At 35.4% G+C, this 24,844-nt stretch overlaps 1 protein-coding gene across 6 annotated transcripts in view; it reads left to right on the top strand.

Annotated features, from left to right (window-relative positions):
• The window catches only part of MIPOL1 (mirror-image polydactyly 1), a 312,066-nt gene extending 307,835 nt beyond the window's left edge, over positions 1-4,231 (top strand). Inside the window, exons 12-13 of one of the 6 annotated variants that reach the window (XM_088829480.1) lie at positions 2,047-2,129; positions 2,230-4,231. In XM_088829480.1, coding sequence (XP_088685606.1) covers positions 2,047-2,129; positions 2,230-2,255 — 109 coding nt within the window. In that variant the 3' untranslated portion in view covers positions 2,256-4,231. The remainder of the gene's footprint in view (positions 1-2,046; positions 2,130-2,229) is intronic. The other 5 variants (XM_088829479.1, XM_088829476.1, XM_088829478.1 and 2 more) reach the window with 5 other exon arrangements.
• The last annotated feature ends 20,613 nt before the right edge of the window (positions 4,232-24,844 follow it).

Genomic DNA, 24,844 nt, shown 5'->3' with positions numbered 1-24,844 from the left:
CCAAAAGAAGCACAACACAGGCTCATCTCAGTAATTCCATTACTGAAATGGATTTAGCATTCCACTGATTGCTAAATCAATGACTTTCCATTCAATTTAGCATTCCATTGATTCAGAATTCATATGATAATAACTATGCAAAGTAGAGCTTACTTTTACATTATGAGGAAGTTTTTTTAATAGTAGAGCAAATGATATTGTGGGAGAGAGATACAGTTAACTAACCTGAAAGTACTATTTTCTAACTTTTGGGACTTCCTTGGTGGTCCACTGGTTGAGAATCTGCCTTCCAATGCAGGGGATGCGGGTTCAATCCCTAGTCAGGGAACTAAGATCCCACGTGCCACAGAGAAACTAACCCTGCATGCCACAACTAAAGAGCTTGCACGCTGCAACTACTGAGACCATACTTTCTAGAACCCATGCTTCACAGCAGGAGAAGCCCCTGCATGGCAACTGGAGAAACCTGCACACAGCAATAAAGACCCAGTGCAGCCAAAAATATGTGTATTGTCTTAACTTCTTACTGTCTATGCTGAGAAATTCTATTAATGGCAAATCAAGGTTTCTACTGTCTTCTACAAGGTTTCTAGTTGTTAACCGTTAATTCAGGTTATTAGCATATTTTACAGTGCAATTAAAATTTCACAGTGACATTTTTCTTCCCCTTCCTCCACAGTTAACCTTAGTGAAACTTTGTCTTAAAGAATCTATGCAATCCTAGGAATCATACTATTCAAAGAGTATAACAGAGCACTGGTTCTTATCACTAGGGAAAGTCCAACTAATACAGAGTCATCTGTAAATACAGTGAATTGTCTAGTAAATCTTCTAGTTCAAGTATTTGCATCCCTAGCTTAAAGCTGTTTTAATGGATGTATAATACTTGTGTAAAATTTATATTAGAGAAATTTGTGGTAATAAATTTAAGTAAGATTTTCCTTTTTCACTATGGGATCATAACTACATTTCTCAAATCAAAGATTTTTTTATGCCCCGAGTTGTTTCATATCCCTACTTTCTGTTAACAAAACTCTTGATATATGCAGAGTCATCCATTTAACTTGAGCTGTTTTCAGTGTTTCATGCAGCTGATGAGTCCATCTAAACCAGTGTGTATGACTCTAAGAATACCCTCATTCCTTTAGTGTCTGGCTCAGTGCTGTGTTTATTTGCAAAAGACCCTCATGCATGGATCCATATAAATGAGGCAAGCTAGAGCAGACTAGACTGTGTCGCTCACCAGTCTTTGAGGAGGGAGAATTGTGTATATGAAAGCTGCTAGGTATGAGCTTTCCTTCTAGAGAAGATTTCTGTGTGTGTGACATCAAGCAAGATTTTTGGTTGAGGTTTTATGCTTACTGTAAAGAAAATAGTAAGAATAAGGCAATTGATGATCTAATTCCATCATCTTTTAAGAAGCAAAACCCTTGCTGATTCAATGAATGTGATCTCTCTCCCATAGAATAGTCTAAGAACCCTACAGAATGACTTCTGAACTTTTGACTCCATTTTCAGTTTAGTTGGTGAATTTTTAATCAACTGAAAAATCACTTATATTTGACTCAGAAATATATATAGTCAGCGCTAGCCTATTTATATTACTCAGGAATAGAAACTTTTAAAATGTAGTACAGAAAATCTGATTTTATTAGCATCAAGCCATTTTTATATATTTAAATTGTTTTGATGCCACTGAGACATTGCTTTAAAGCCACCTAACTAACGCCTGGCTTTAAAGAGAAGAAATGTAATGCATAACAATTATACAGTATACCAACATATCACTTATTAAGCTCAGTAACAGGTCTAAGAGTGATAGTATTTCTGTATTGAAAATGTACTTCTTGGGTAAAAAATCGGTGTGAAACTGCTCAACATTTAAGATGCCATCTTGTCATGGCATAATAGTGATTCATTCATAACTTTGATGCAAGTACGTAGATGAACTAAAACTAGCAGCTTATGTTTTTCATGTAGCCTCTAAAACTGACGTAACTGAAGATTGGGTTTAAGTGTGTGTTTTTGCTGTTTTTTTAACCTCAGATACTTGGCACTCTGCACCCGTGTCTCTCACTTGCAGTCATGCTTTGTTTCTTCACATGACAACCAGAAGTGCTTGGTCACAGGTAAATACTGTCCTTTTTCAGTCAAAACATTCCTGACAATAATTGCACTTTCTATGTTCTTTATTTTTTTTCCCCTCCCACCCCACTGCCCTCAACTCAGGTTGGAAAGGCTGGTGGACGTCCTGAGGAAGAAGGTTGGAGCAGGGACCATGAGGACAGTGATCTGAACTGAAAAAAAAAAACACGACAGTCTGGGGAAGCAATCACATCTGGTGACCAGGCTCCTTCATTCAACACTGTGTAAACACTAAAGCCTTAACTTAGCAAACAGTTGTTAGAAGTGGGACACTCCAACCACATTCCAAGCTGAGATAAAATCAAATCACAAATGTTTAACCACTTTGCTGCTGACTTGACTTATTTATCCAAATGTATTAACTACAGACTTTTACCAATGAATAGCTGTAAAGTTGCAGCTTATTTGTAATTATTTTATATCTCACTGTATTTAATATAAATATTTTTGCTGGAAGACCATTATAGAAACATAGTAAAGTTGGTCAGGATCATATCTTCACATATGGCCCTTTCTGAGTCAAATGCAGCAAAGTAAATATTGTCTAAACCTTAATCCATTGTGTTAGGTCAAAACTTCAAATATATGCATTTTTCAATATAGAGTTTATTTCTTAACCAATTAGAGAAGCACATAAATAAGAAGCATGTATAGTCTTCCTTCAATGCATGCATGTAATCTTTTTTAGTATTAAAGAATATTAAGTATAGATACCAAGAATCAAATGTATAATTTGCTTTAATAAGAGCTTGGCATATTAGAATTATGTTAATTAAAGCATGATTTTTTTCACTACAAATAATGCACACTGTTTTCAATAAAAAGAAAGTATTGTTAATGTGTACTTCTAAATTCATGGTGTTGGTATTTTTTAATGTTGGGTCTGAATAATGATCTAAACTCTATTTAAGCGATAGCAATTGCCAAGTCTGTCTACTCCGGTGGGATACTTTTGGCTTGAAAATTAACATGTGTCACCATGACACGAAAATCAAGCGCCCATGAAACATATAAAAGTATTCTTTTTTTTAATGCCTTTATTTAGACTGTCATTGAATTTTTGTTATGGAAGATGGGAATCTAATTATAATATGCAATAAAATTATAATTTAAAAATATAAAGACTTGGGGGGAAAAAGTAAACCTGTGATTTGGTTCAGGAAACCTACATTTTTAAATTTTATGACTAAAACTAAAATTCATGTATTTAGCTACAGGAAAAAATCTTTTTTTTAAGATTGAATAGATGAGAAGCAAATAGAAAATAAATATGACCAGAATAGGATGAAACAGATAAGTAGAGATGGAATTAGTAAAAATTAAGTAGGCAAGTGAAAAATTTTCTAAGTCCATATAATTTTTTAATTTATCTTTAAGACTGAGCTAAATTATCTACCATTTGCCTATTTTCAGGACAAGTACAGAATCATTTATTGCATACACCATTGGAAATTATGCTTTTGAATTTTTTTTACTCTGCAGAAAAATGTAAGGTGCTTTATCACAGGGTGACAAAGGAATTGTGATGCAAACAAACTCTATTTGTTTCTTATTAAACCCATTGAATTAACTGACAGAATCATCCCATTGATTCAAATTTAGAATTTACTCATGTTGCCTGCTTTTAATTTTGCTTAAACTATGTGGAAAAAAAAGGAAGAATAGGGGTTCAAAATTAACTGGATTTATTCTACAGTCCTTAAGAGAATTATAGCCTCTCTAAACCGTGACTATCTAGCTATAGAAATTTAGAATAGTTTCGTCATGCATGTAGTTTTCTCTATTAGCTCTAATTGAAACATGTAACAGCTCCCTATGTGAACGAACAACCCCTTTCAAGTCATGCAGGTAAGTGAAGAGAAACAGTTCTTATCACAAAATAATCCACTCCTGAATCCTCTTCAAATAAATCGCAGGTAACTTGAATTTTCAATTTATTCCTGAATAACAGACAAAACTTTATTGAGTTATTTTGCTTGAGGTTTTGTAAAACACAAAGTGTAGAATAAAGGCATTTTACAATTTCCAAACATCTCTTTCTATAACTAACCAATCAGATTAGCACAACTAATTCCTATAATCAATATACAGAACCTTTGAAGAATTTGATACATTGACATTAAATTTACAAAATAGTTCTAGCATCTACTATTGCTCAGTGTAGGTAATCTCCCCCAAATTACCACATCCCCTTGAAAATGAGTTGTCTACACAATTACAGATGCGTCAAGTAGTACTTTTTTTTTTGGACAGGGCAAGGGGGTATGAAGGAATAATCTTGCCTACTGAAGATCAGTTCTCTATATATTCAATTATAATGCAACTTCTGAAGTGTTCCACACTTCAGAAAAGGGGTTGCTTTGAGTTTACTTTAAACATCAAGTCTAATTCCTACAGTGGAATGATAATTTACTTTTCCTTGTTAAAAATAAGTAGTTCAGAGGAAAAGCAGAAAAGATCATACAAACGTGTAGCACTTGATTTACAAAGCCCTTTCTCATCTGCATTTTTATGTGATTCTATCAACAGTAATATAATACCAACATATATGTCAACCTGTAATAATGATAATGATGCTAGTAGTTTTAGTATCACCATTAGTAGTGGTATTAGTAATACATTTTGTAAATGAGGAAACACACTCAATGCAGCTAGGAATTTGGCAAGAACTGGCTGGGACTTACAGCTGAGGTCTTATGACTCAACTCCATGTAACCATAGGTTTCCAAAACTTTCATTTACAAAAATTAAAAGTCAAAGATTCTAACTGTTGCAGTTTCTTTTATTATTGTGCCATTTCTTTTATACATATGTGTATGAATTTTCTGTACATCTTTCAATTAAGTACAGTAACGCGAGCTGCATATGTGAAAAGCATCACATTATTACTACCTCTCTAGAGTGTTACAGTAGCAACCTTAGCCCTACTTTCACTAAATAGGAATATTATGACAGTTCATTGTTGATTAAAAAATAACCAAAGTTCCTCTGTTCAGTTCAGTTCAGTCGCTCAGTCGTGACCGGCTCTTTGCGACCCCGTGAAGCACAGCACGCCAGGCCTCCCTGTCCATCACCAACTCCCGGAGTTCACTCAAACTCATGTCCATCGAGTCGGTGATGCCATCCAGCCATCTCTCTTTTTAATTTGGCTTGATGTTAGAACCTGAGAATGTATTTCTATCAAATGACAGTCTAAACTTAAAGGCTCACTGTACCTCCTGGAGCATCTGTTAAAGATACAACCAGATATAGGCAAGTGATAAGCAAAGTTATTAGTTAATAATATGGGAGAAACTTTCATTCTATTTCTATATTATGTTTAACCATTGTGTTAAAATTATTTAAAATATCTTTCTTTTTCAGTGAGAAACTGGACCCTTTGTAGATGTCCTTATTCAAATAAACTGATAAATCTTTTTCATCAGATCACTTGCCAATAGAATTAGTTTATTGGACAAAAATGTTAAAATATTAAAATTTTATAGTTTTAATATGATTAACATTGCATAAAAAGCCATTTTTATAGATAGTATATTTTAAAAAATAATTAGTGAAGTTTCTGTCTTTAAATACTCTTGACAAGTGAGGCATTATAGTGATAAAATAGCCATGTCCTATACATTTTTCTTCTCGCATATGGTTTGTATGGAACCCAAATTTTTCACAAGACAATTATTGTGTTGATAACTACTATCTACAGCTATGCTATCTATCTAGTAATATCGAGAGAGATATATAGATATATAAATACACAGACATATGCACACATAAATACATTTGCCTTTCTAAAAAATTGATTTATAAGTCAATTGTTAGGCTCCAGTGACTTCAGCATTTTGTTCGTTTTATTAAAAATGCACGTGGTTTCTGAGGCTTTTAAACAAATACATGAAATGGTTGAAAGATTTATATTGCTTGAGCTCAGCTAAATATGTCATCTCTAGAAAAGATGTGGTTTATTTTGGCACTGTTTTAAAAACTCAAATATTTTAAACATTTGTTAAGTTGGAGCTTGCACATTTGAACTAGTAGCATACGTTCCAGAATAGCATCTCAGGTTACCAGATTTTTTGTAATCCTTTTACTAGAATAACCTTCTTTGAAAAGGTTTTCTTTTCTTTTTTATTATGTACTTTAAGTTAAATTGATAAAGGTTGAAGTTATTTTTAATGTAGGATTTCATAAATAGATTTGGACAGTGATAAATGTGTATTTTTAAGACTCATTAAATTATTGTGTACTATTGATACATCTTTGTAGGAATCTTAATATACTTATTTTTAATGGTATTGTTTTCTCAATATAATTTTGGAGAATGCTGGTACTTTGGATGTCACCAGTTTCTTGATGGTCAGATTATTAAGAAAGATGTATTTTAATGCAAACTCCAAAATCTGAAATATATATTTACTGTTCAGTCATATAAGCTCTCTACTGCAAATTTTATACATTTCAATACAGTTATTATACATTTAATCAAGCTTTTATAAGTGTTCAGTCCTGAAGGCACTGTACTGAATATGCCTGTAAAATACACTATAGTAAGGAAACAGATTAAGTTCACTGTCAAACTGTGTCTGACTATCTTACCAGTTTAATGAAGATAAAAATCATTATGGACAAATTTATTAGGTACTTTACTACTGGCACTAGTAAAATATTAAAGAGATTGTATTTTGGTTAGAAAGAACCTAAGACAGGCCATCAAATTCTCTTAATTAAAAAAATGATTCAAATCTATTACAAAGCACCTCTACTAATTTTGGAATTTGTATGTGGAATTTTGCTGTAACCAAGAGCTGAAATCTAAGAACATTGCTTCTGTTATGTTTGGTTATTCAATCAAGATAAGGTAAATATAAACAGACTGTGTAACACACTATCACCTGTAGTGAACTTAGAATTTAAAGCTTAAGTACATGGCTACAAGAGGACTAGGGCGGGATGGGCAGTAGGAATTGTTGGGGTAAAGTTTCTATAAACTGATAATATCTAAACAGTCAGGTTGCTGTTTAAAAAAATTGTCTCACCATGTACGACCTTTGTGATATTGTTGTCATGCATTTTACTTTTACATAGGTATACAATAATTATTTAATTATGGTTTTTGCTTTGAATAATTAACTACCTTTTAAAGTGATTTTAAAAGTAAGAACAACATTATTTCATATTTACCCACATATTTACATTTCTAGTACTCTTCTTTATGTAGATCCAAGTTTCCTACTGCTACCATTTTCTTCCTTTCTGAAGTATGTATCTTTTATACAATGCTGGGCTGTAAGTAATGAATTCTTTCAGCTTTTGTATGTTTGAAAATGTCTCTCTTTTTTTGCCTTCATTTTGGGGTGGGGGGGAGGTTTTTTTCTGGCTATAGAATTCTAGGTTAACCTTTTGAAAAATATTTTCAAGATGTTATTCTACTGTCTCTGGCTTGCTTTTGTTCCCACTGTCATTTTAATTTTTGTTCTCTGTACTCTGGCTGCTTTAAGGATTTTACCTTTATTACTCACTTTAGCCAATTTGAATGCGATGTGTTACAAATTTCTACATGTTCCTGTGCTTATTTGTTGAACTTCTTGGGCTATAAGTTTATAATTTTCATCAATTTTTTAAAAATTTTGGCTTTTTTTTCCCTCAAACTCTTTCCTCCCCCTCTAGAACTGCTACTTAACATATATTAGGCCACTTGAGGTTGTCCTACAGCTCATTCATTCTTTGTTCATTTTGCCAGGAGGGGAGGGGTGTTTCTTTTTTCTCTGGGTGTTTTATTATGAATACTTAGTTATTTTGTCTTTAAAGTTACCGACCTTTTCTTTTGCAGTATCTAATGTGCTCTTCTTAATTCCATCTAGAGCCTTTTACTACACAAATATACTTCTCATCTCTAAAATTTTAAATTGGGGTCTTTTTAATGTCTTTCAGATCTCCTTGATTTATTCATGCTTTGCATTATCTTCTGGAATAATGTGCTTGTCTGTTAATTCTATTATCTATTCTATTTCCAAGTCTGTTTCTATTGATTTCCTTATCATAAGTTTTTTTTAATTGAAGCATAGTTGAAGTATATTTGATACTTTATAGCTGAAGCCTGATACAAGCCAGGCTTCAACAGTTTGTGAACCATGAACTTCCAAATGTTCAAGCTGGATTTAGAAAAGGCGAGGAACCAGAGATCAAATTGCCAACATCCGTTGGTTCATCAAAAAAGCAAGAGAGTTCCAGACAAACATCTACTTCTGTTTTATTGACTACGCCAAAGCCTTTGACTGTGTGGATCACAACAAACTGTGGAAAATTCTGGAAGATATGGGAATACCAGACCAGCTTACCTACCTCCTGAGAAGTCTGTATGCAGTTCAAGAAGCAACAGTTAGAATTGGACATGGAACAACAGATTGGTTCCAAATCGGGAAAGGAGTACATCAAGGCCGTATATTATCATCCCACTTACTTAACTTACATGCAGACTACATTATGCGAAATGCTGGGCTGGATGAAGCAAAAGCTGGAATCAAGATTGGCAGAATAAATATCAATATGCAGATGATGACACCACCCTTATGGCAGAAAGTAAAGAAGAATTAAAGAGCCTCTTGATGAAAGTGAAAGAGGAAAGTGAAAAAGTTGACTTAAAACTCAACATTCAGGAAACTAAGATCATGGCATCTGGGCCCATCAGTTCAGTTCAGTTCAGTCGCTCAGTTGTGTCCAACTCTTTGCAAGCCCATGAATCACAGCACGCCAGGCCTCCCTGTCCATTACCAACTCCTGGAGTTCACTCATATTTCATGGCAAATAGATGGGGAAACAATGGAAACAGTGAGAGACTATTTTCTTGAGTTCCAAAATCACTGCAGATGGTAACTGTAGCCATGAAATTAAAGGATGTTTGCTCCTTGGAAGAAAATATATGACAAACCTAAACAGCATATTAAAAAGCAGAGACATTACTTTCCCAAAAATGGTCAGTCTAGTCAAAGTATGGTTTTTCTAGTAGTCATGTATGGATGTGAGAGTTGAACCATAAGTAAGGCTGAGAGCCAAAGAATTGATGTTTTTGTATTGTGGTGTTGGAGAAGACTCTTGAGAACCCCTTGGACTGCAAGGAGATCCAACCAGTCAATCCTAAAGGAAATCCGTCCTGAATATTCATTGGAAGGACTGATGTTGAAGCTGAAACTCCAATATTTTGGCCACCTGATGCAAAGCACTGACTTATTGGAAAAGACCCTGATGCTGGGAAAGATTGAAGGCAGGAGGAGAAGGGGACGACAGAGGATGAGATGGTTAGATGGATCACCGACTCAATGGACATGGAGTTTTAGCAAACTCTGGAAGTTGGTGATGGACTGGGTTCCCTGGCGTGCTGCAGTCCATGGGGTCGCAAAGAGTTGGATACAACTGAGAAAACTGAACTGAACTGATAGTTGATTTACAATATTATATTAGTTTCAGGTGTACCTTATAGTGGTTCAATATTTTATAGATTATATTCCATTTAAAGTTATCACAAAATAATAGCTATTTCCCTGTGCTGTACAATCATGAGTTGTATTTTTCTGCTTTGTATGCTTGATACCTTGTTTGGGACGCAAGTCTGTGAGTTTTATCTTTTTGGATGTTAGATATTTTTGGTTTTCATTAAAAATTTTGACGTGTGTTCAGGGATGCAGTTACATTATTTGGAAACAGTTTTGATCCTTGCTAGCAGCAGCAGCAGCAGCAGGTAGGACCAGAGAACCTTAAGTCTAGGGCTCACTCTCCCCCTCAGCTTAGGCACTCCCCTTGTGAATACCTGATACCCTGTGCAGTATGAGTTTGCTCTGCTCTGACTAGTCACACCTGTGTGTGCGTTTTGGTGGTTGTTCTGCCTGCACCTCTCTAAAGTTCTAACCTTAGCCTTGGTAGTTTACTCACACAGGTCTGCTGGTCCATCCTCGGAGGAAGACTCCAGGAATGCTCTGTGGCTCTTCAGAGCCCACTTGCTCTCTCTCTTTGTACAGCAATTTTTGTTCCAGAATCTCCCCTCTCCAACACTCCAACTGCAAATTCTAACCACCTTCAGTTCAGTTCAGTTCAGTCGCTCAGTCATGTCCGACTCTCTGCGACCCCATGAATCACAGCACGCCAGGCCTCCCTGTCCATCACCAACTCCCGGAGTTCACTCAAACTCATGTCCATCGAGTCGGTGATGCCATCCAGCCATCTCATTCTCCATCGTCCCCTTCTCCTCCCACCCCCAATCCCTCCCAGGATCAGAGCCTTTTCCAGTGAGTCAACTCGTCGCATGAGGTGGCTTGGCCTCCCCCAATTCTGAACTCTATGTTCTCAACTCAGGGAGGCTCCCAGGCTGTTTTGGCCCTCCTCCTGCACTCTGCTCTGTAAACTGGCCATGCGATATGCTGGAATCATCTTAGGACTCCATTTCTTCCCCTTCTCTCTGGGATCACTGTCCTGTTTGCCTGTTGTCCCAAGTACAAAGACATTGATTCATGTATTTGCACCTGTTTTTGTTGTTGTTTTGCTTTTGGTGGGTCTTTTTGTTTTGTTTTGAGGTTTTGGTTTGTTTGGGGGATTTTTCTTTTGTTTTTGGTTTGGTTGGTTGGTCGTTTGGTCGTTTGCTTTTTTTTTAAGGTGGAGAGCATAAACGTGGTCCCTGTTATTCCATCACAACCAGAAGTATAAGTCCTCCTATAACTCTTTCTAAAATGTCATCCTCTTAATGTCTAGCTTCCCTCACCCCTGTTGAGAAATCAACCATCCAGTCTTCATGTTCTTCTGAAAATAAAATGTCTATTTTCTCTGATTGTTTTTTAGATCTTTTTCTTTGTTGGATTTTGCGGGGAGGGTGTTTTATTTTGTTTGACATTTTTTTTTTTAATTGACGTTCTTTGCTTGAGTTTGTAGACCTATTAAATCTCTGACTTCATATCTTTTGTCAATTTTAGGAAATCTTTGCTTAGTATCTTTTTCTCCTTTTGTGAGTCCCACTATATATTTTTTTTCACTGTTCCCACATATCTCTTCTGTGTTTTCCTTTTTTTTTCTCTATGTGCATTAGTTTTAAATTTTCAAAATTACCTGTCATTTATTTCGCTAATCCCGTTTCCTGCTGTTAAAGCCGTCTATTCAATTCTTAACTTCAGATTTTGTGTTTTTTAATTTACAGTCTTCCTCTTGGTGTTTTTGGTGCATTTCAATTCTCTGGTGAAATACTCATCTTTCTGAATATGTTGTCTCCCCTTTGCTTATAACTATAAGAAACTATAGTAACTTAGTTTCTATAAATTAGTAATTAAAAGTCCATACCTATTAACTCCAATATCTGAATCACCCCTGGGTCCTTAATATCTGTTTTGTTTCTAGGAGTCTAGATGCATGGTCCTCTCTTGGCATGCCTATTAGTTGTTGATTTAATGTAAGACATCCTGAGCCTCCCAGGTAATTTTGCTTTCCACTAGAGAGAGCTTCATCTTTCCTCTGTTGGAAAGATTGAGTGGACGTTCACCTTAATCCAATCAGGTATGCTGAGTTGAAGCTGAGTTGCAGTTTGAATAAGGCTCAGTTTTCTCTGATTTGCCTCTTTTCCTATGGGGTCGCTCACTAGGCTTTCAGTGGTGAAAGTAGTATCTTCACTTGAGTCCTTTAGATATTCTTATATGAGCTTTTTTAATCTTCCACTTAGGAGAGCCCAGAATTTGCCAACTACTTTGAAGGGGAAACTAGGCATAAAGCTCCAATACTTTGGCTACCTGATGCGAAGAGCAAACTTAACAGAAAAGACCCTGATGCTGGGAAAGACTGAGGGCAGGAGGAGAATGGGGCAACAGAAAATGAGTTGGTCGGATGGCATCTCCAACTCAAGGGACATGAGTTTGAGCAAACTCCAGCAGATAGGGAAGGACAGGGAAGCCTGGTGTGCTGTTGTCCATGGGGTTGCAGAGAGTCAGGCACGACTTAGCAGCTAAACAACAAGGCAGGTGTTTCAGGCCCCTTTGGTTTTCTAGGTCTCTCACTCCAACCCTGAAAGGTTGCCAAAAGTTCTGCTGGTTTCTTGTCTCTAACAGCAGCCTTCTGCCAGTACAAACCCAGAGCCAGCAAATGCTTCCAGGGGAAGAGTGGCTACAGACCATTAGTTTACCTCTCAGTTCTCACCTCTGGAGTCTTAGGTCCTCTAGCTGTCTTTGTTTCAGCCCTTCTCTGATACTTTTAAACAAATATGTTTTGTATTTCATCCAGCTTTACTAGTTGTTCTTGCAAAGCATTGATCTGCCACAAATAACTGTTCTGTCTGGAAGCAGAATTCCAGTGCATTTGTAATTTTTGTTATTATATTTTTCATTTCAGAAAGTTATATTTTGTCCATCCCCAAATCTGTCTGATCATTCTTGAGGTCTCTTGTTTCTGTCTCATATTTTCAACCCCTTTTTAAATTTCTTGTACATTTTAAACATGCTTATTCCATACTTAGGGCTTCCCTGGTGGGTCAGTGGTAAAGAATCCACCTGCCAATGGAGGAGACATGGGTTCAATCCCTGGGTTGGGAGGATCCCCTGAAGAAGGAAATGGCTACCCACTCCAGTATTCTTGCCTGGAGAATTGCATGGACAAAGGAGCTTGGACTGCTGCAGTCCATGTGATTACAAAAGGCTCAGACACAACTTAGCAACTAAACAAGAACAACAATTCTATACTTCTGATTATTTTACAGTCTCAAATATTTATTGCTCCAATTTTAATATTATTTCTGCCAGCAAACATTTAACTTGCCTCTTTTCTTTTGATGTTTACTGATTCGTGAATATGAGCTTATATGTCTTAGAACTAGTTCCTGTGGGAGTTTTCAGGCCTTAATTGAAGGTAGATTCCTACATAGAGGCTTTGCATTTGCTTCTGCCTGGGAATAAGTACAGGCCTTAGCATATTTTAAGACCTTAATTTGAATTTTATTGGGCTGCTTAAATAATAATTTGGGATGAAAATTCATATGAAGTCTAGCTTGTGTTTATAAAATTCATAAGGGATTTATTTTTCTATCTTCCATTCATAGTCTGAGTTTAAGATTTATCTTCGTGTGTGGGCCCTGGACTTTGTCCCCTGCTCCATTAGGAGGCCATGGAAAACCAGAGCTCAACCTCACCTCTGTCATAAGTCAAATGCTCTCAAGGTAAAAACCTTGCCCTTCATGCTTCACTACCATTAAGGGTTTCCAGTTGTACTTAGATTTACTCTCTGTATTCCTTACCTACTTGCCAATGTAATGATGCATTTAAGATGTTTCTCATTTTCTGTACAACATTTTTAGTTGTTCACTATGGGAGGTTCCAGGTCCCTTGTAGTAGGAAACAGTAGCCAGGGCTGAATGTTATTAAATTTACACCCACACACACAGAGGTATAATTATACTGCTAATAAAATGTTCTGAATTTAGTATCACTTGTATACATGATTAAAATGAGTAGGTAATAAATTTACCTTCTGCTGCTGCTGCTGCTGCTGCTGCTGCGTCACTTCAGTCGTGTCCGACTCTATGTGACCCCATAGACGGAAGCCCACCAGGCTCCCCTGTTCCCCTTGGGTTTCCAGGCTTAGAACACTAGTGGGTTCCTTACCTACTTCCAATGTAATGAAAAGAAAAGTTTTTTTTAAAATTTTTAGCTTTCTTTATATGGGAGGTTTCCGGGCCCTTTAGAGGAAAAATCCACGGACTGAAGTTATTAAACACCCACCACCAGGGATTTTCTGGGAAAAAGTACTGTTAGTTTGCTTGTACATTTCCTTAGTCCGAAAAAATTTACCTTCTAAGATCCATAATTGCAGCTCTTTGTCCCCACCAGTAACTACAAGCAGTTTTTCATTAAAGAAAAGAAAATGATTGAATAATCCAAATTAGCCTGGGCAAGAAAACTAACAGCTGCCTAAAATGAAATGTTTGAGTTATGAGCCATGTGCCACTTTGGTTTATCTGCAGCCAAAAGGTTCAGAATCCTCATTCAATTAACCATATTGCTTGGGAGGGCTTGGTTGCCCTGAATAAGAGCTGCCTGGTGATGAGTAAGAGGTATCCGTGACACACAAGTTCAGACCTTGCAACTCTGTTTTTGTTGTTTGAACTTTCTTCTCTGTTGTAGCTAGGGATCCGGCATGGAATTTAAACACTTGTGTGGTAACTCCATTCCTTCAGCCATTGTGTTTTTAAGCTCTAGCTAACGAACTTTTAACACTGGTTCCATGTAAGGTAAGACTTAGAAAACAGCAGCAGTCAACATTTCTGGCATTATAAGTAAAACCATAGGCTATGTCTTTAGGAAAGTAAGATGCTGCTGCCTGTCTATTTCAACTGAATCTCGCCCCAAAGTAGCCTTTATGATATATATGAAAAAAATAAAAATAAACCAAGGTAGCACCTAAGAAAGCTTAAATTAAGAAGTGGCTTTTATTTAAAAGGAAAAAAAAAAAAAGGAAGTTTCAAAATGTATGCCTATTTTAAAACTTAGGAACTTTGCATAAAATTGAGAAACCAAAATTACATAATATTTGCAAAGGTAAGAGCTGCCAAATGTAGCAGTCAAATAGACTTTGTCTCATGTGGACTTTTCTTCCATGCCAACAGTTTTTGTTGCTTAGGGAGATCCTCCTGTAATGTCACAAAGAATGTTTCTCAAACTATATAGATTATGTACACATTGGCTTCTTAAAGACAGATTTGATTTTAAATCTCTAAGCTTCCTTTTGCTTCTAAACATACTCTTTTGAAACAAAAACCAGGTGACTGAATTTTTTTTTCCAACTTAAAAACAAGTTCTGAAGATAATTCTGGAGGAGAAAATTCAAATATAGTTTGAACAGTGATATAATAATTGTACATAAAATGTCTCAGTGTTATTGCTTTGAAGAATTACTCTACTTGAATGTGTATGCACACTAATTAGTAATGTCTTACATCATAGTCTTCCCACTTTACAAAATTAGATTTGCTTTCTGCATCTTATTTTCTTAAGTTGTGGTCACACTACAAAGAGTAATTTCATGCTTTTATTTAGATGACAGACGAATGTGAATATGTAATCTTGTTTGTGAAATAGAAGTGAAGATAATCCTTTGAAACCAGAAGTTTTCTTTCAATGAAGACCTCAAGCATATCATCTAATTACTTTATTTCTTCTTTTATAAAAATTGTAACAACTTTTTCAAGAATTATAGCTACCCTGTGTACTGTAAGTCTAAATATTACAGATATTATTGTCTTTAAGTTGCAATAAGACAAACAGTGGTTTTATCATTTCTAGAATCAAAGAATGAAGTGTACATGTGTGTGCTTTTTATTTTTTATTTTTTTAGGTTTTAGGAAAGTTTTCTGGGCCCATTTTTGGATTTTCTAAAAGAACTAATTGTCCAAATCATACTTTGAAATTTGGATATGTCATTTTGTTTTTCTTTGGATAGCAAGAAAATTAATTGAAGTGACTTATTCATACTAATACCTTAGACCCTATGCTCCTCTCCATTCTAGCTCCTACTCTGTACTTTTATTATTTAATTCATTTGCCATTTCTAGTTGTCTACTCAGTCAAAATCACCTTCACAAGTTTAACCTAATTTATCTTTCAAGAACATTTTTATACCACCTCCTGACATGAAGCTTGCCCTAATTCCCCACTGCTACCCCACCACCAAGTAGAAGTCAATCTCTTTTCTGTATGATTTATACGTCTTCCTTCATCTCTGTTAGGGCAGTTAATAAGTTTTCTCTTGTTTCTTGCACAGGTAAATACTTAAATCATTTTTGTTAATAATGAAGCCTAAATTTTCAAACTATATTTTTGTTTTTATAAAAATCTATGTAATCTGTCTTTCTAAAAAATACATGCAATGGAAGATTAAGACTTAAGTACCTTTTTTAAAAATAGTGCTGATAAAATATACTGTTATGTCAAATTATCTAGCACCTAGCCCATTACCAGGTGAGACATTGGGTTTACCTGAAGATTTTAACTTTTATTCATAATCAATTTAAAGTGAAGAGTTTTGGGGGTAGAGGGGGGTATTTGTTTGTTTTGTTTGGTTAGATTTGTTTTTTAATCAGAATTTCTTGCATTATTGTTCAATTTTGGTCCCATTCAGTCCAAAATTTGAGATTTCACTCCATGATAAAGTGAAGACAGGGTTTTGTTGTCTTGCAATGTTTACACAAAATTTCCAGACCACAAGAGAGGTCATTTAAATCTTTTTTGAACAACAGTAATAACTAAGTTGCTTTCTGGAATGAAGTATGTTAGAATGCAAAAGGAAGGAAAAGGCAAGCAATGTATAAACCAGGGCATTCTTAGATGCTCTCTGATATTGCTTCAAGCTACTTTAAATCATGATTTCAAATTCAGTAATTCCTTATTTCCTAAAAGTAACTGAAGTCTTCTGAATTCCAATTATTTTGTTAAGTTTTCCTGAGATTTTATTTTCTGGCTCCTTATTATTCTTTCAATACCTAAGCCCTATTCTAAGATATAGTTTTGAGAGCAAAACTAAATTGTGTGTGAACATTACCCACCAAGCTAGAGCTTCAAAAATTTATATTTAGTTACTAAGTGTGTTTTATCTCTAATCTTCACCAATTTTCATCATGAACCTTCTTGAGTGAAGATCCTAAAGCTTAAAAAATACCTACCTTTCTTCAATAAATAAGTCAATTATATCAAAGGCTTTTTGAAATGCTTAAGCATAGAATATTCACTGCATACTCCTTGTATGACCATGACATTAACACACTGAGAAACTTTGAGTTCTCTAAAGGAGACTTTCATAAATCTTTGCTAGCTGTGTCTAATCAAATTACATTTTTCAAGACAGTATGCCCTTCTCTGAAATTGTTTCTTGTATATACCTCACACTAAATTTAACTCTCTTGGTTATAATTGGCTGTCAGCAGAGAGGCTCACTTTTGATAACATTATTTTGTTCATAATTTTCTAGGAAATACAGCTGCTTTCCTCACCAAGGAATAGTAAACCCAAACTACCAACATTGTCTACCATATTGAGAAAGTAAAAATTTATAGTGCTCAAATGCTGGTACATAGCCAAATGAATCATCTTTGTCTTAAAGTAGCAAAAAGGGTAAGACACTACTTATGTTAAGACTTAATTTTCATGAAACTCATCAGACAAGAAGTGAAAATGCTATAGAATCTTGGCTTTTGTCTTGAACATCTGAAGTCCTCTTAGCTAGTAATTTTTTACTTAGATTTATATCTTTAATCCTAGGATCTCCCACCTCTTTGAAACCAGTTAATTAAAACAGATAATCACCTTATAGAACTTTCACACTAGAAATGAGAAAAAAGGAATTGAATAACTTTCATAATGTGACACAACCAGGCATTTTCAGAGCTAGATGTACAACTGTGTGTCCATTCCTAAACCTCTGCTTCCCTGTTTCTGTTAAGAGCTGAAGCTTGTGCCATCATGGTTAATGTTTTGACAGATTTTATCATAAACCTTGCTGTTATACGTTTGCCTTGAGCCAAAATTAACATGTTGTAAGCTCAGAAACAGTTTTTGCTGTTAGTGACCAGAAAAGGAAATCAATTATGCTCTTTTGAAGGATAGGAGTAGAGAGTTTAACTCTTTAAAAGTTACTTGAAATTTGAGAAATATTCTCATTTTTTAGTCTACAACCTTTCAGTTGTCAATAAAACATGCACAAACACTTTTGTGATTCTCACAAAGGAGAATATACCAAAGGAAATATTATATAACTTTAATATGCTCACTAAATTTCATCACCAAAATACTATCCCTAATTTTTTTTAATGAAAATGTCCTTTGCTTTATTGTATGGAGTCAAAATTTTAAACCCTCAACATGTGATTGATTCAAAAATTATGAAGTAGTTACTTTGTTTTCAAATAATTTGTCAGAATGCAGTTCAGTTAGAACCTATCTTATGGTGTCTATCATCTAGTCTATAACTACTTGGAGTATTTTATTAAACATACTCCCAATCATTGCTATTCCTAACAGCCTGCAGATCTAGAATTTTTTCCCTCTAAAACATCTTCAATGACCATGACCATTAATGTTTACTCATAAACTCATTTGTACACAGGCTAAATCATAGCATATCAGTGAAGGAAAAAAAGAGTTGTAACCCAGTCTTTACCCTAGAATAAATCAAATCAACAAATATTTATTGAATGTCTACTATGTGCAAATAGCCCTGACTGGTCAGCTTTTAAAAGCCATCCAACTTCTCACATTGACAAATCAAAGCATTATTATTTTTAAGTATTGCAGAAGCTGCTTCCATGTCCTTTAGGTGACAAAACCGCTGAGGACCCTGCAGTTACTTAGGATGAAGACAGACAAGGAAGAGGAAGCTAATTGACAGACTGAAAAGAGAAGAAAGGATAACCTAAAATATCACCAACAGATGCGTCATGTATGTATGTGTGTTTATGAGTTTATGTGTATGAGCATGTATTATGTATATGTGTATATACACACAAAGAGAAGAATGAGTGAATTTGAGAAAAATAGACTTTGTTAAGGTGACATAAAAATTTATATTTGAGTCCAAAGTTTTGCTTTAAAAATAGGCTTAATAATAGTTTGGCCAGTGTTAAGTTCTATGGTAGGACAAAACCAAATAAATCATAACAGATTACTCAACTTCGCCCCCCAGGTTCTAACACCTAGATTTCCCTAAAGTCTATTAGGAGATGACTTCATCAGTCAATAGATTTGTAATAGAAGAAGTGACTTCTACAATGTTACTATAGAAAATTACTGTAGAGGCCTAAATATAAAGTTAATTTTATCATAAATAAGAGAAGTTACTTAAAAACTCACTTTAAAGATTCTCATTGTTATCAGAAACTAAATCTACCAGTTAGAGACAAATCTTGTATACTTTAAACTATGTTATATAATACAGTCTTCTATGCTATATATTATATTTTACGCTATAATGATCTATGCATTTCATTTTACTAATCTGTAAAAGATAAAATAATCCACTATCTACCCCCACCAAATAACTAAATGTGAAGTATAAAAGGGAAACTATTAGTAAAAGGTTCCAGTTTTATCAAATAGAATTAATCCCAGCTACTTTGCATCTAAGGTACATATTAATATATATATTTGTTGGTGACTGATGATATTGTCATTGACATTCTCATGGGAGATGTCTAGTGTCAGTTTAAAAATATTTGTTTAGGAGAACTAGTTTTCTGTTAATTTTGCTTCCTATTGGTAGACTAAGTTTAGTTTCTCATGAAAATCAAAGCAGATTATTTTAAGCAACAGCTTTTATTTTTCCTAAAATGTCTGAAATTAATATCTCAATATTTCTATGGGGGAAAAAAACTGGTATTCCTCTATTATCACTTTGAGGCAAAAGTTTCTTTTCATATCATTTTAATAATTTGATACATTTTCTCTGATGGTAATTTATTTTCAAAGTATACCCTAATTGCTCTGTAGTAAATTGTATTCCTTCTCAGATAACCTTTCTCTTCTTGATAAAAGCATGCTATTGGCCGTTGTATATACAGCAGGCACTTGCAATGTGTGACTACATTGGTTTGGTTTCTTTAATTCATTTCCTTGGTATATTATAAGAAAATGTATCTGGATACATTTTAAATTAAATTTCACTTGAACGACACAGACACAATGCTGAAGTTCCTGGAGAAATATTCTCTTTAGAGTTGTTTCTGGTTTTCATTTCATCTTTCCCCTCTGTTGACCAGAATTCCCCAAACTGAGACCCTCTCACCTAGGGCCTAGCCTGGATTCACCTGCCCCCTTGTGGTATTCCTCTCTGAATAGTTAATTGATTTCTGAAATTTGGATTTGGTATTACTTAGCCTGAGAAGATAAACCTCTTTACTCTTATCCAACAGCCTAAGACCAGAAAACTTTTCTTCTGTTAGTCACTGGCTAACATACAAAGATTAAAGGAGTTTATTTTTTAAATTTAATTTAGAGCACAAGAAGGCAATTGAGCACTATAAAAAAACTATAAGAGATGGTGATAAGAACTTCATCTGGAGTCTATATTAGTGACCTGCAGATTGATAAACTAAAGAGATGTTTCCAAGATTCTCATAAAGCAACTTAAAATGAAATTTTTTCTATGTGAATGACTTTTTTTGATTAGTGTTAGAGGAAAATGTTACTCCATTTTATTTAAATTTTATATAGATTTCTTAAACCTCTCATCAAGGATGAATTCATAAATATAAAAATAAATGTTGTGTACAGTATGATATTTGACACGTCTCTCTATGAAAAACAGAATTTTTTTATATGCCGTAGAGCTAATTTTTACATCCTCAACTGAAGTCAATATTGAAATCACATGGGAAAGGGATGATCTGTCAATGAGGGAACTATCTGGACACAAATTCAGAGATATTTTTCAAGAATAAGGATGTAAGAATTAGGCATCTAGTCAATAAAGAATAATGTACAGATGAAAGAGTGGAAGATGAAAGAAAAGCACTATTTACAAAAAGTTTGTCTTTCTTAGAAGGAAGAAATAGATTACTCAATTATTGTCAATAAGACCCCAATTAATGTTTGAAAAATATTTTTCTATCTGCTAAGTACAAATATTTCTAGCAGAAAGAGTTGTTTCTTTCTTTCTTTGCTGTTCCACCTCTTCCCCAGCTCTTCACCAAAGGCTGGTTTGATTGAATGATAGTGGTCCTCTGTGCATTTTAAACATTATGTCACCTAACTGGAGATCTAGAAGAAGAAAAAGTATGCAGGCTTTAATAAAGTTGTAGTCCAACTTCCAAATATCTAGGATCCACTGCTCCTTTGCAGCTTCTCTTACATTTCTAACAGCTGACCTACTAACAGGTTCCCAGAAATCCAGGTTCAAATTTTGGCAGGCTCACCTCACCTCTTTGTCCTTCCAAAGTACATAAATGCTAAACTGTGTTCACAGTGAGGAAGGAAGAGTCATTCCAATGAGACTTTCAAAATCAAGACCCTTTCTGCTCCCTACCTAGTTACTGCCATTCTCTCCAAAGGAATAGAGTTTTCTCAGTGTGCCCTTGGCATAATATCTTCAGCCTGGATTAAACACAGGTGACTGAGAGTCTACCTTATCTCCACAGGGCATTAGTCTCTCTATAAAAGTTAAATTTATTATGAAATGCTTTGTTTGTGTTAACATATATCTTCTCTGGGAAGTTGGAAACAAAGGCACGTCCTTTAAGGCTCCGTAGGGGGGAAAACACATCCTCCTGTGGAATTTAACCTTAATTTGAACCAAGATCTGTGAAAGAAAAGCACTTTAGTGTATTGTTCCCTTGCTCCACCCCTCTGTCCCCTTATCTAAATGGGGTTACTGTTGCTCTGCGTTTTTTAACTCTTCACATTCCAAACCTAGCTTTCCTGAACTTAATCTTAGAAGTATATCAAAATAATTGTGGCAAACAATTATGCCTTTTTAAGTATGAGTGGTTTTCTAAAATTAAACTCTGATATCTTTCAAATTAAATACGTTAAATATATAGCCAGTTATGCTTACATGTCTTATTGTTCATTATGTTGTTTTAACAAATGGTATATTGTAAGTTCAGTTCAGTTCAGTTCAGTTGCTCAGTTGTATCCAACTCTCTGCGACCCCATGAATCACAGCACGCCAGGCCTCCCTGTCCATCACCAACTCCCGGAGTTCACTCAAACTCATGTCCACAGAGTCGGTGATGCCATCCAGCCATCTCATTCTCAGTCGTCCCCTTCTCCTCCCACCCCCAACCTTTCCCAGCATCAGAGTCTTTTCCAGTGAGTCAACTTGTCGCATGAGGTGGCCAAAGTATTGCAGTTTCAGCTTTAGCATCAGTCCTTCCAATGAACACCCAGGATCGATCTCCCTTAGAATGGACTGGTTGGATCTCCTTGCGGTACAAGGATATTTTATTTCCTGAAAATCTTCTCTAAGATTCACTTGTTGGGAACCATTGTCATATATGCATTGTTCATACTTTATTCAAAGTAAAGAATAATTAGAAGAAAAGTTTACATTAGGAATGATGAGAAGATGTATTTGAAAGACTAATTTCAACCTCTCTTTTCCTTCAATCTGTTTGCACTGTCTTGTATTGCTTTCAGTGTATTTAAATCCATAGATGCACCAATGCTTTTTAAAAGTAAAAGCAAAGCTTCCATGGCTGCTATCCACCCTCATAACAGATGAGTTTATAAGCAGCAAAGGGAGTGTCTTTTAAATATTAAGTTTACATTTTAAAAATTCTGCTTATATGAATACATAAATTTTCTTTGACAGTATCTACCAACAAACTTGTAATTATTCAAATGACTTTTCTTCTTTTTATTTTTTATCCTTTGGCCATGCCGCACTACATATGGGATCATAATTCCCCGACCAGAAATCAAACCTGTGCCCCCTGCATTAGCAGCACAGAGTCTTAACCACTGGACCACCAGGGAAGTCCCCTTTCATTATCTTTTATTAAGTTAAGAAAACAATAACAAACTAAATTTGAATATAAGCTTAGATATTCATTTAAAATATACACATAAGATTTTTAAATTAACATGTGCTCAATTCTACTCAAAATAACTATCTTCAGCATTATTAAATTGAAAATTTATCAAAATAAAAAATTAATAGCAAAACATTTACAGGTGTTCATTGGAAGGACTGATGCTAAAGCTGAAACTGCAATACTTTGGCCACCTCATGCGACAAGTTGACTCACTGGAAAAGACTCTGATGCTGGGAAAGGTTGGGGGCGGGAGGAGAAGGGGACAACGGAGAATGAGATGGCTGGATGGCATCACCGACTCTGTGGACATGAGTTTGAGTGAACTCCGGGAGTTGGTGATGGACAGGGAGGCCTGGCGTGCTGTGATTCATGGGGTCGCAGAGAGTTGGACACAACTGAGCGACTGAACTGAACTGAACTGAACTGCAGTCACATATTCCTTATCATATAATATGTTTCATTTAAACAATAACATTGAAATTAGTTTGATAAATATGTTTTTTAAAAAATGGGATATATGAATAATACATTTAGGGCGTTAGGACATTTATCACAAGTAATATCAAATCAAGGCATCATTGTTCTCCTCGGCCCTGCCTACATTTACTGGTTCCAACCAACCCTCATGTGACATTTATTGAAGCTTAGTTTCTACCACTTGTTAGCACTTGATTATATACTATGACTGCTATTTGAATTCGTAATTTTTATTGCTTTTTCATGGAAATTATAAACTCAGAATAATAATGAGTGGACAGCTGGAATACTTTACCTCTTAGACTCAAATCCTTGTTTCTCTTGGACTTTACACTATATTAGATACTAGTTTGATACAAATTTTCTTAAAAGATAATAGCACTATACCTCTTCATGGCATATATAGATGCCTGTATAGTTTATTATTTATTCATGGTCGTACCATAAGATGCAGGCTTCCCTGATGGTAAAGAATCCACCTGCTAAGCAGGAGACATGGGTTCAGTCCCTGGGTTGGGAAGATCCCCTGGAGAAGGAAGTGCCAACCCAATAGTCCATGGGGTCTCATATAGTCAGACATGACTTAGTGATGAAACAAAAAAAACTACTGCCATAAGACAACCAAAAGAAGATCTTCTACAGGAGTAAAATGGTCAAAATGATAGATGAACAAGATAATGGGAGAAATGATAACAGTTAAGACTGAAAAGGCAGGTGTTAGCCAGAAACAAACAAACAATGAAAAGTGTGGACTTTGTAAATGATGAGGAGAAACACTTTGGCAAAAATAAAGGAGCAAAAGGGAGAGAAAGAACCAAAGATAATTCCAAACTACCACATGTGTCAATTTTGATGAATCCCAAAGTATTTGCAAAATTGGATTTAAAAAGGTTGTGTGCGTGTCTGTATTTATAAAAATGTAGACAAAAATGGTCTTCACATATTATGTTTTAATGGTATAGTTCAGTTCAGTTCAGTCGCTCAATCGTGTCCGACTCTATGTGACCTCATGAATCACAGCACGCCAGGCTTCCCTGTTCATCACCAACTCCCGGAGTTAACTCAAACTCATGTCCATTGAGTCGGTGATGCCATCCAGCCATCTCATTCTCTGTCGTCCCCGTCTCCTCCCACCCCCAGTCCCTCCTAGCATCAGACTCTTTTCCAGTGAGTCAATTCGTCGCATGAGGTGGCCAAAGTATTGGAGTTTCAGCTTTAGCATCAGTCCTTCCAATGAACACCCAGGATTGATCTCCTTTAGAATGGACTGGTTGGATCTCCTTGCAGTACAAGGGACTCTCGAGAGTCTTCTCCAGCACCACAGTTCAAAAACATCAATTCTTTGGCGATCAGCTTTCTCCACAGTCCAACTCTCACATCCATACATGACCACGGGAAAAACCATAGCTTTGACTAGATGGACCTTTGTTGGCAAAGTAATGTCTCTGCTTTTTACTATGCTATCTAGGTTGGTCATAACTTTCCTTCCAAGGAGTAAGCGTCTTTTAATTTCCTGGCTGCAATCAGCATCTGCAGTGATTTTGGAGCCCAAAAAAATAAAGTCTGACACTGTTTCCCCATCTATTTTCCATGAAGTGATGGGATTTATAAGGGTGTGATAAAACAAAATAATAAAATACTGAGCATCTTTACTGACCATGAACTCCATTTCTAGAAAAAAAAAAGCCATGT

The sequence above is a fragment of the Moschus berezovskii genome, chromosome 21 (genome assembly GCF_049115385.1).
Source record: "Moschus berezovskii isolate FMDL1 chromosome 21, NW_MosBer_1.0, whole genome shotgun sequence".
Classification (NCBI taxonomy): domain Eukaryota; kingdom Metazoa; phylum Chordata; class Mammalia; order Artiodactyla; family Moschidae; genus Moschus; species Moschus berezovskii.
This window is presented reverse-complemented; position numbering and strand designations above follow the sequence as displayed.